The sequence below is a fragment of the Cnephaeus nilssonii genome (assembly GCF_951640355.1).
Source record: "Cnephaeus nilssonii genome assembly, chromosome: 3".
Taxonomy (NCBI): domain Eukaryota; kingdom Metazoa; phylum Chordata; class Mammalia; order Chiroptera; family Vespertilionidae; genus Cnephaeus; species Cnephaeus nilssonii.
The window spans coordinates 20,530,589-20,542,527 of record NC_137074.1 but is presented as its reverse complement, the minus strand read 5'-3'; the positions used below and the strand labels follow the sequence as shown (position 1 = coordinate 20,542,527).

Here is an 11,939-nt window from a genome sequence, read left to right as displayed (position 1 = left end):
AAATTACAAATTTAATTTTATGTTGTATATGGTAAGGACCTACTTGAGAGGAAAAAGCCCTCTTTGTGAATATGATACTTAAACTGAGAGGATAAGGAGCCTGGCTCGAGGGTGGTGGTGGGGTAGAGAGCCAAAGGGAGGAGGGATCAGGGCATTCTAGGCAGAGGGAACAGTTAAGTGCAAAGGCTTTAAGGCAGGGATGAACTTGGCATGTGTGAAGAGCAGAGAGAAGCTCAGTGTGCTTGAGGCCTAATGAATGAAGGAGGGAGTAGGAAAGAAGAGTTTAGCTAGTCAGAACCTACATGAGCCTACGGAGTTTTGACATTACTTGAAGTATCATGCAAAGCCATTAAAGCAGAGATAACACACAGAAAGTCAATAGCCTCTCCCTTAACACATATTTTATGCCCAGCACAGTGTTTTGCCAACATTTCATTTCAAACAGGGTGATTTCATATAAAAGTCTAGATTTGCAGCTTATCATGAAATAAAAAGCTGAAGATCTCTCCATACTAGACTCCCAACTGTTTGGTGAGGCTGGATGTAATCCAATGTTGGGGTTTTGCCAGACAAGTGCAAAGAAGGCGGGGGGATTGGAGTTGAAGCTATTTTCAAGGGAATGATTATAACGCTAAAGCACAGAGTCAAAGCCGGGTAAGATGGGAACTGAAGACTAGAGGGGGCAGATGAACAGGACACGGTTCAGCGGCTTGGTCATCTTAAGGAGCTCAAGGAATTGTTGCCATAAGTGGAGACATGAACTGCTTCAATTTCCTTCCTTCGTGGCAGTGCGGAACCCACACTGCAGCTGCGTGAATTGAAATCACAAAGTGACCAGCTTCCCTGGAGCGTAAGGGAGAATCCTTCAGCCCCCACCCCTGCCCCATAGGGAGCACTCAGGCTTGGGAAAAACACTGCAAAGTGCTGGGATGTCTCATAACGGGTGTGAGGGCCCCCCACAGCGACGGAGGGAGGGAATAGCCCGTCCTCCTCCCAGGCGTGGGTGAAGGGAACCCCCGCTATCAGCCCGCGCGCGGCGCCCCCGACAGCCAGGGGATCGCGGATCCCCACCTGCCGTCCGTGGGAGCGGCGCCCCCTGCCGCCCGGCGGGAGGAGCGCGACACCCCCAGCCACCCGCCCGTGCGAGCGACACCCCCAGCCACCCGCCCGTGGGAGCGGCGCCCCCAGCCACCCGCCCGTGCGAGCGACACCCCCAGCCGCCCGCCCGTGGGAGCGGCGCCCCCAGCCACCCGCCCGTGCGAGCGACACCCCCAGCCGCCCGCCCGTGGGAGCGGCGCCCCCTGCCGCCCGCCCGTGGGAGCGGCGCCCCCTGCCGCCCGCCCGTGGGAGCGGCGCCCCCAGCCACCCGCCCGTGCGAGCGACACCCCCAGCCGCCCGCCCGTGGGAGCGGCGCCCCCTGCCGCCCGCCCGTGGGAGCGGCGCCCCCTGCCGCCCGCCCGTGGGAGCGCGGCGCGGCGCGGGCTCGGGGAGACCGGGAACAACATGGCGGGGCGGCCCGAGGCCCGGGCTTCGCCAGCGGCCGACCGAGAAGGAGCGGTGCCCAATGTGGTGGCGCGGATGTCGCAGTGGGCGGACGACCACCTGCGCCTCGTCCGGGTACCGCAGCCCCGCCGGCCGGGGAGGCCGGCGCTGGGCCGGGTGGTGGGGCGCGGAGGGCGGGCCGCGGGTCCCTCGATGCCCTTGCGGAGGGCCGAGCACGCGGGCCCTGGGGAGGTGGTTTTGTTTTGTTTATTTCTCAGTGGAGTGAGAGGCCGCTGCAGTTCCTGCCTGGGAGGGAGAGCCCGGGGGACAGGCTGGGGAGGGCTGTGGCTAAGCGGGTACAGGTGCGGGGTGCAGTGTTTGGGTGTGGGGTCCAAAGAGAGCAATCGAGGGGGCTGCCCCCTGCTGGGCGCGGCAGGCGTTGCTGGGAGGGAGGAGTTGGGGTAAATGTTAGGAAAATCCAGAGACCTTCTGGGCTCGTGAACTTGAAGATGCCTGTTGGACTTGGAAAGGAGAGATGTGGGACTGGAACATGGTCATTAGACTTCTAGCTCCAGCTGAGGTTCTAGGCACCTGGGTGAGGCATCTCGTGTTGCAGGGATCAGGTCTGGACCTAAAGCTCGGAATGAGCTCTGTACCCCCGAAGGAGTATTTAAAGCCTGGGTGGCATCTTGAAGCGAGTCAGAGACACTGCTGAAGAAGTCCTAGTCTCCATCGAGGACACCCTAACATTTAGAAATTGGGGAGTTGAAAAGAAGGGTGTCAGCAAAGATTGGCAAAGGAACAGCGAAGGGGGAGGGGGAAGCCAGGTGTCCTAGGAGGCAGGTGAAGAGAATGTTTTCAGAAGGAATGATGAACTGGGTTGAATTCTGCTGAGAAGGTGGGTAGGATCAATGCCGTAAACCAGGCGTCCTCAAACTACGGCCCGCGGGCCACATGCGGGTGTTTTTGCCGTTTTGTTTTTTTACTTCAAAATAAGATATGTGCAGTGTGCATAGGAATTGGTTCATAGTTTTTTTTTTTTTTTTTTAAACTATAGTCCGGCCCTCCAATGGTCTGAGGGTCAGTGAACTGGCCCCCTGTTTAAAAAGTTTGAGGACCCCTGCCTTAAACCTATGTTCTCTGTGGCCAAGCAGCACAAAGGGCTAGGACCATGTCTCGTTTCACACAAGGGGTGCAGCTCCAGTCCTTAACCCTTTGCACTCGCTTGCTTTTTTCTCGATTCCTTTATTCTGATGCTAACTGTGTCGAGTCACACTCGACATCCAAGTGCAAAAGGTTAAAGTGCCGCGTGCCTCGTAGTAAGTGCTGGACGAACAGACGCGTTCATGAGAGGTGGATATGTAGGTGTGAATTGATCAGGCCTCCACTCTGCCAGGTAAGCAGGAGGAGATGCCTGGGCTTTTTCAAAGGGAAAAATGATCGTTAGCAGGATTGGGAGTGGAAGCAGTGTTTAAGTTAGTACAGGGATATATCATTCCAAGGAACCCATCTCAGAAGGTAACCTTGAGTATGCTTTCAACGTCATTTCTTATATACCCACTTGTATGTATTGAAGAAAATCCTGTGAGAGTCTCGCTTCTGTGTAGGGAGCTGCAGGGTTCTTACTTTTTAATTAAACACCCGTTTCAGCTTATAGAAAACACTATAAAAACATCGCTAAGTTTTTCTCAACTACTTGCCCACATGTATTTCCCCAAGGTGCGGTATTTTAAGGTTTCGGTGGTCAAGTTTTCTACCCAAATACTTAAATCCCCACTGTAGACTCAGGGTTGCGTGAGTTACTGTTGGCATTACACAAAGAAGTTTTAAACTGATTCTTGCTTTCAAGGAACTCATGGGTAAAGTAATACAATAATAGAGAACAATACATTATTATGTGAACAATTAACTGTGCATGCCAGATTAGTTGGGAGAAAAAGGAGATTAATAGGTGGGCAGTTAAAGTTTTTTTGGAATAGGTAGGCCTTTAGTTGAAGCATGTACCTTATTTGGACAGGAGGACTGTCCTTTTCCCCCCTTTCTAATTAGTACTTTCACTGTTGTGAGAATTAATCATTGAATCTCTTTCTGAAGAACATCAGCACCATAATGGCCATAGCTGGAATATCGTTACTTCTAAGAAGTGTTCGGCTGGTAAGTTAAACAATGAGCAAGACATTATGAGAAGCAATAGACAGTTACTTTTTTCTCACTTCAGTTTTTATCTCAAGCAGTGTAGCATTTTGTTATTCATATTAGAAACTTCAAATAGTATTTTAGGACAATGAACAATTAAGATCTTGTTTAACAGTAACATATCCACAGTATTTTTTATGGCAAGTAATTGCACAGCCTGTATTTCCATAATCACTTTCTTCATGGTTAAAAAGGAATCTGAAAAGGATTTAGTTTGCTAGAATGGTATAATCACTAAATTTGCATTTCCGACATTGTGGGATATCTCAAAACTGGTTTCTATAGCAGTTTTAGATTTAGATCATAGTTAAATTATGTCCCTCTGAACTGAAAAATTTAAGCTTCCTCTAATTTGCAACAGTCTTTAAGAGCAGTTGTGCAATGAATAAAGCAACATGCCCAGTATAAAAAATGATTTATGCTTTCAGTTAGCATATTTTTTTGCACTTTCAATACTGTTTATAATAAACACTGTGTGGAAATTCATTTGATATTTCAAGACTTACAAGTGTTTTTTTTTTAATAACTATACTTGCTATAGGATGTAATTTTAATGTCATGTTGCAATTGGGCATGGATTTATTGTTTCTGTATATATTTATTTCCTACATTTATTATTTATATATTGTTTTATATTATCATTGACTACATAGCATTACTATACTACATCTTTTCCAAGTGTTGCCTTTCCCCCCTAATTCCATGTCAGCACTTTTATCTTAAGTGCCTTGAACTTACTATCAATTCTTTTTAGAGAGAGAGAAAGAGAAAAAAAAAACATCAGTGTGAGGGAGAAACATTGATCAGTTGCCTCCCGTTTGTGCCCTGACCTGGGATCAAACAACCTAGGTATATGCTCTGACAGAGAATCAAACATGCAACCTTTCAGAGTAGAAGACAATGTTCTAACCGAGTCCAAGCCAATTGTTTTGTAGAATGTCCCACTGTCTGGGTGTGTGTGTTTCCTCATTAGATTTAGTGTGAACAAGAAGGTGGTGTATACTTCTTATTATATTGCATCAAGAAGCTCATTAATGCCTGTTTGTCCTATAATATTATGACACATAATTTAATTAATAATCCCTTAGTATTTCAGACTCAGTCCATATTAAAATTTCTTTGTCTCAGTAATGTCTTTTTTAAGTAGATGATTTATTCAAATCAGGATTCAGATGGTCCAGAAATTGTGCTTGTTTGTTACGTCTCATTTATTTTATAACAATTCACCATCCCTATTTTTCCCATCAAGCCATTGATTTGTTAGAAGACTCATTTGTCCCATTGAGTGTTCCACAAGCTGAATTTGTCTGCTACAATATTTTTCTTATGTGTAACCTTTTTTGGTAATGTTTAATTCAACTTTACTCTCTTAGAAAGTTGGGTACTAATTTATCCTACATATGTGAAGCTCTTAGTTAGCCATGATTATGAATGAAGCTCATCCCTGTGTCCCTATAGTATTGTTAATGTGGAAGATATAGGTATAAAATATTGACTAACTCTAGGGCTTTAGGTATTTAATTAAATTTCTAATGTTGACCTTTTTATGGTAATTTTTCTCCTATGAGATAAAAAATAAGTTTAAAAAAAGTCTTGTTGATTAAAAGTCCTATTTTAATTTGACTCAGCTTGGTTTAGGTTTTCCCAGCAGTACCTGTATGAGTAGATTGCATATCTGTGGAATAGGATAGTGACTATTTAACCAGACTTGTGTGGTGCAAGGTACAGATATATACTCATTATACTCACTTCTTTTTGATGAATTGTGTTACATCTTGAGGATGTAAGCTTTTAGAAGGTAGGAATCTGTTCAAATGTGCACTGTATAGTAGCTTGAAATAGTAAAATGGTGACAAAGATTTTTAAAGAATGTCTCTATAAACACTTTTGATTAAATCATATTAAATATTAATATAAAATTAAGAACCAAATAAAAATTTTTCAATGGCTGTCTTCTTGTTAAGTGTTTAAGTAATAATTTAACACAATTTTAAAGTGAAAATAATAACAAAATGTTGTATTTTTCTCCTTGTAAATCATCAGACATCAAAATTTACAAGTTCTTCAGACATTCCACTAGAATTTATAAGAAAGAATGTTAAACTACGTGGACGATTACGCCGAATAACTGAGAATGGTTTAGAAATTGAACATATTCCTATTACTTTACCTATTATATCTTCATGGAGAAGTAAGTAAGGTGCAAATATAATAAGACTAACTATTGTAGTGTTCCTTTATTAGAAGTTATTTATCAAATAGCAAAAAAAAATTGATTTTAATTTTTAATAACTAAACTGTTGGCCTTAACATACAAGAAACTGTTTAATTTAGCTCCAGATTTCCTTTCTTCCTTCCCTCCTTTTTATCAACTACTCATTATTTTATTCAGGCATTCAAGCATACATTCCACAAATATTAAGCACCTATTGTGTTCTAGGCCCTGTACTAGCTGTATAGTGCTGAGTGAAACAAGACCACTCTACCCCTTGGAGCTTACAGTCTAGGAGGAAAATGGACAACAAACAAATGAAAATTGTTCTTAGAGCTATAAGAGAAGGAGCTGGGTGCTAGGAAGTGGATTATTGGGGGCCATGTAAAGGAGGAACCTATACCTATAAAATGGTCATTGAGGAGTTGCTATTTAATCAGAGACCTGAAGAACGAGAGAATGTGTGTGGGAATGAGCTTGGCTTTTGTTAAGCCATATGAAGACTCAAGTGGCTAGGGCACAGGGAAGAAGGGGACAAGGGGCACTAAGGAGATTGGAGAGCTGGGCAGGGGCTGGTTCTTTCCGGCTGAAATTCCCACATCCTGTTGTGGAGACTGAAGTAGGTTTTTGAAATTATTCCATCTGTTATATATTTGTCTTGTTTTAAAAGAAAATTTGAGTACAGAAATAAATAGACTTACATCTAGAGAATCTGGGAATTTATAAATACACACTAGAGGCCTGGTGCACGAAATTCGTGCATGGGGGTGTGTGTCCCTCAGCCCAGCCTGCACCCTCTCCAATCTGGGTTCCTTGAGGGATGTCCGACTACCCGTTTAGGCCCGATCCTAAACGGGCAGTCGTACATCCCTCTCACAATCCAGGACTGCTGGCTCCCAACTGCTCGCCTGCCTGCCTTCCTGATTGCCCCTAACCGCTTCTGCCTGCCAGCCTGATCACCCCCTAACCACTCCCCTGCCAGCCTGATTGATGCCTAACTGCTCCCCTGCCAGCCTGTTTGCCCCTAACTGCCCTCCCCTGCAGGCCTGGTCACCCCTAACTGCTCTCCCCTGCAGGCCTGGGTCCCCCCCAACTGCCCTTCCCTGCAGGCCCGGTCACCCCCAACTTCCCTCCTCTGCCGGCCTAGTCACCCCTAAGTGCCCTCCCCTGGAGGCTTGATCACCCTCAACTGCCCTCCCTTGCAGGTCTGGTCCTTCCCAACTGCCTTCCCCTACTGGCCTGATCGCCCCCAACTGCCCTCCCTTGCAGGCCTGGTCCCTCCCAACTGCCCTCCCCCGCTGGCCAACTTGTGGCAGCCATCTTGTGTCCACCTGGGGCCAGCCATCTTTGACCGCATGGGGGCAGCCATCTTGTATGTTGGAGTGATGGTCAATTTGCATATTACTCTTTGATTAGATAGGATAGAGGCCTGGTGTACGGGTGGGGGCCAGCTGGTTTGCCCTGAAGGGTATCCCAGATCAGGGTGGGGGTCCCCTTGGGGCATGGAGCAGCCTGGGCTGTGGTGGTTTGCAGGCCAGCCACGCCCCCCAGTAACCCAAGTGGAGGCCCTGGTATCTGGGATTTATTTATCTTCTACAATTGAAACTTTGTAGCCTTGAGTGGAGGCCTAGGCCGGCCAGGGTGTGTGGAAAGCTTGGCTTCCTCTATTACTGGGGAAATGCAAGCCTCCTGCTCGCTCCATGGCCACAGCCATCTTGGTGTAGTGGAGTGATGGTTAATTTGCATATTACTCTTTTATTAGATAGGATAATACACTCAATTGGTTTTGCGGGGCGTGGAGGGGGAGTAAATGATTTTGAAATTTGCATTCACAACACGGTATTAAAGCTACACTCTTCTCTACCTAACCTTTTTAGAAGAGCCCTGTGGTGTTTTGCTGGTTAAGCTGGCTGGAGTAGAACTCACTACATCTGGGAAGGTGTGGTTACAAAAAGAACTAAAACCTTCCCAACTACTGTGGTTCCAGCTTCTTGGAAAGGAGAATTCAGTACTCTTTTGCTACCTTTTAGTGAATAAGGTAAGTAGTGTGAAGAAATAGTAAGCAATATTTTGTTCTTTTTATTTACACATTAATATGCCATTAATTAGAACATTGGCTATATAATGGGACTGAATATTTTTGTCTTTTAAAACTGCTACTCTTAGTGATTATGTTTAGAGAATCAGGTGTTTCATATGTAAGTTCTGTTATAAAATTTTAGTTATATATGTTTATTATAAAAAATAGAAAATTAAGATAAAGGAAAAATTTAAAATTATTGACTCTAAACATTGCTAATGTAAGGAGAAGCTTTTTTGAGTAGTTTTTCTTATTTTTAAAGTCCCTTATTGTATAATAAACAAGAGTAATTTGAAGAAACAATAACCTTACATTAAAGTGATTAGAACCCCCGCTGATGTGGCTCAGTGGTTGGGTGTTGACCCAGGAACCAGGAAGTCACAGTTCAATTCCAGGTCAGGACACATGCCCGGATTTTGGGCTTGATCCCCATTGGGGGCTTGCAGGAGGCAGCTGATGGATGGTTCTTCCTCATCATTGATTTTATAGCTCTCTCTCCCTCTCACTTCCTCTCTCTGAAATAAATAAAAATGTATTTTTAATAAGTGATTAGAATGGTAACTATTTGAATTCTTTAGTTTTTGAATTATTTCTAGAAAGTCTAATGGAATCCATTATTTTTTGCATGTCCAGATCATATTCATTTCTATCAAAATAAGAATTATCCAGAGCATCTTGCATTTAAAAGTAAATTGATGATACAAAATTATATAAGAGATGCCAAAGGCATTTCAAAAATATTATCTTCTCTTTTTAATTGAGGATTATATTTTATTTATCTTCAAAATCACCCTATAGAGTCACTGTTTTTATTCCCATTCACAGATGGTGATACCATTGTAATAACCTGGCTATTATTTAACAGAAAAGGAGGGAAGGAAAGGCTAAGTAACATAGGCATGCCATTTACACAGCTTTGCCAAAAAGTTGCATTTAACACTCCCAAGTCTGTCCCCTGCTGAACCATGGGGGAAGGGACAGTTGAGAAACATGTCCAGTAAAGTTCTGAGTGACATGGGAAGGTGCTTTCCCGCCAATCACATCTGGGAACAGGTAATTGGCCAGAATAGGCGTGGCCCCTACAAGGGCTCGCAACCTGAATATGTAAACTTCCAAACACAGGAAGTTCCTTACTTCTCTCTTTTCTTCTCTGGCCCGTTCAGGGCTCTTCCGTGGCAGGGATGTGCACCCTGCGCCCCTGTGGTTCACAGCCACGTGGCACTCCACAAGGAATTAATGGACTTGAGTGAACTTGGATGCTAAACGACACGGGGCTACACCAGGGAATGGAAACTCTAGACACTGGCCTTGCTTCTGGCTTTGCTGGAATCCCAGCTACACCTTTCCCAGGACTGGCTTAAGGGGCAGGGGGCCTTACAACGGGAGAAATGCAACTTGATGCAAATAAAGCCTCTTCCACATCCCATCCCCCCAGGGGGGCTTCTGAAAATGCTTATTTCAGCCGTATCCCAAGAACCTCATTCCCTCTTGTGTCTGGGAAATCTGGCCCATTAATTCTTCCTGCAACAATGGGAGTCAGGGTAACCGACCTGTATTCAAACCCAGCTCTTTCTGGCTCCTGAGCCCACACTTCACCTTGTGTATTTTACCTTATATTGCTTCCTAGCAGGTGACCAAACTGTGCTATATGTATATCGTGGTAATTTACACATCAGTTGAATTTTACTAATGTGTGAGGTTGAATTTTAATTATTCTGATTTTGGCTTACAGGAATGAGCTCTTAAAATTTAAATGATTGAGAAAAATATGGTAAACGTTTAAAAACTGTACTTATTAACTCCTATACCAAAAGTTACTGTATTTATTTTGTGGGATTTTTTGTTGTTGTTGTTAATCCTCACCTGAGGATATTTTTTCTATTGATTTTTAGAGAGTGTAGAAGGGAGAAGGAGAGATAGAGAGAGAGAGAGAGAAACATTGATGTGAGGGAGACACATCAATTGGTTGCCTCCCGTGTGCACTCTAACTGATCCAGCCTGCAATTAAGATACATGCCCTTGACCGCAATTGAACCTGCTTCTCTTCAGTCCAAGGGCCAATGCTCTGTGCACTGAGCCAAACCGGCTAGGGCAAACATTACTGTATTTAAAGGAGCAAAAGGTTACTTTTTCTTTAGATATTCCTAGAAAACCTCTCCTACTTTAAACTTGGAGTTTTCACATTTTTAGAATTTAACTGTAAATTACTTGTCTAACGAAGCTATGAAATTATTAATAATTTGTTAAAATCCCACAAGGACTATAGAAATAGCTAATCAGGATCTCCTTTACTTAGTGGAGTGTGGGGAGAGGAAATCCCATTTATCCAGTTTCACTAGGAAGTGAGGGATTCCATGAATGAAATTTTCTGAAGGATGAAGATTCCAGGCCTATTTTTATGTCAATTATTTTGTGGAAAGTCTTTAAAAATTTCATTTACATGCTAGCGCCTTCCAAAACGCTGGAATTCTGAACCTAATTTGATATTTTCATGATGATTCAGTTCATTTTGCATTTGCTTACTTTTTTAGTTTCTTTTACTGTGACCTTCTGTCATTTTGCCTATCTTGTATGATCCATTCCTCTACGAAACAACAAACAAAAAACCTGCTTTTTATACATTTTACTGCTTCTAAGCCTCTTTGGGTTAGAACAGCAAGGCTGTAGAGAGTGATATGTTATAAAACAGGCAATTGACTTTGAGCAGGTGTCTCTTCTAGTAATTAAATTCTTGGATAATAAATTAGCTGTTTTAAGCCCTTGGGGACCCTTTTGCTTTTTGGCTTTTCTCTGGAGAACTAAAGTTGCTGAATGACTCAATTTAAAATAAATAGATGGTATGGGCATACTAGCAATTTTCTTAAATAATTGGTTTGTGTTATTTTTCATTCCAGGGTAGATTTTTTAATGTGAATCTAAATGAAGATATTTTGAGAAGAGGCCTTGGCAAAACTGTTCTTGTTAAAGGACTAGATCATGATTCTAAAATGTATTGGAAAATTCACAGACGCTTACTTAAAGCTGAATTAACAGCCTTAAAAAAGGGAGAAGGAATATGGAAGGAAGAATATGAAAAAAAATCTTATTTGGAAAAATTCAAAGGCTCCTGGGGAGAATATTGGAAAAAAGATAGTTATTTTAAAAAAATTGGATCAGATTTCAACCTGAAAAAAGAAAGTTATTATGACAAATTTAGAAGTACTTATGAAGCATGGAAAGACAACTCCTTAATACTGAAATTCAGAGAACTTATGAGTCGAATACACTTTCGTAGAAAAGGGTGAAATATTCCAAGAGGTCAAGAGGTGACCTACTCTGAAGAGTAAAATATGTAACTATATGGACATATTTCATTGAGTTGAAATGGGAATTTCCCAAAATGATCAAAGTTGTATTTTCATGGTATTTAAATATTTAAGAGATGATTGTTATAAAGGTGACATCAGAATAATTTAAACAAAATGTGATTAATGTAATATGCTTTTAGGAAAAATGAAACACTCTATAAAAATGTACCAGGTCGGGGGATATATACATGTGCTGGTATTTGAAGAGAGAGTTTAATTATATGGGTCATTGTGTTCTTTTTAGTTATTTTGGGCAGCCATATTTAAGTTTTTTTTAAAAGAGTATTTCTTCCAGTTTTTCAACTTTGATTATTTATAATAAAGGAGCTGTTTATAACTCATGTCTGAGGCTACTCTTCTCTCTCATCCGCTTACTGTTTTTAATTTGGGGCAGTGCTGCTAGAGAAGTTCATTCCATTCCTAGTAAAAAAGAATGGCAAATTTCTAACTCTTTTTAGATGGGAGGACAAAATCTTGAGGATAATTATGAAGAAGAATCGTGAGGATAAAAAACAATATGCTTAGGATGGCAGCAGAAAATAGAAAGACTAGAAATGCCTTATGACATTGTTGAACTCCTAAAGAAGCCAACCCTTGAAAGATCTTACCTCCCAACTTCTCA

General features: G+C 42.6%; 1 protein-coding gene across 2 annotated transcripts; it reads left to right on the top strand.

Moving 5' to 3' along the window:
* The first annotated feature begins 1,458 nt into the window (after window positions 1-1,458).
* On the top strand, window positions 1,459-11,652 carry LOC307096828 (protein C3orf33). 2 transcript variants are annotated; one of them, XM_079766460.1, is made up of 5 exons: window positions 1,459-1,617; window positions 3,577-3,636; window positions 5,722-5,869; window positions 7,768-7,928; window positions 10,865-11,652. In XM_079766460.1, the coding sequence occupies exons 1-5, from the start codon at window positions 1,504-1,506 to the stop codon at window positions 11,252-11,254; spliced, it is 873 nt and encodes a 290-aa protein (XP_079622586.1). In that variant the 5' UTR covers window positions 1,459-1,503; the 3' UTR covers window positions 11,255-11,652. The 2 variants fall into 2 exon arrangements, with proteins under 2 accessions (XP_079622586.1, XP_079622587.1); XM_079766461.1 differs by having other exon boundaries at window positions 1,498-1,617; window positions 3,532-3,636.
* The last annotated feature ends 287 nt before the right edge of the window (window positions 11,653-11,939 follow it).

Excerpts from the sequence above, each read along its gene's own strand:
- LOC307096828 (XM_079766460.1), top strand. The coding sequence starts at position 1,504 with ATGGCGGGGCGGCCCGAGGCCCGGGCTTCGCCAGCGGCCGACCGAGAA. Across the intron at positions 1,618-3,576 it reads ACCACCTGCGCCTCGTCCGG|AACATCAGCACCATAATGGC; the intron begins GTACCGCAGCCC and ends CTCTTTCTGAAG. Across the intron at positions 3,637-5,721 it reads TTCTAAGAAGTGTTCGGCTG|ACATCAAAATTTACAAGTTC; the intron begins GTAAGTTAAACA and ends GTAAATCATCAG.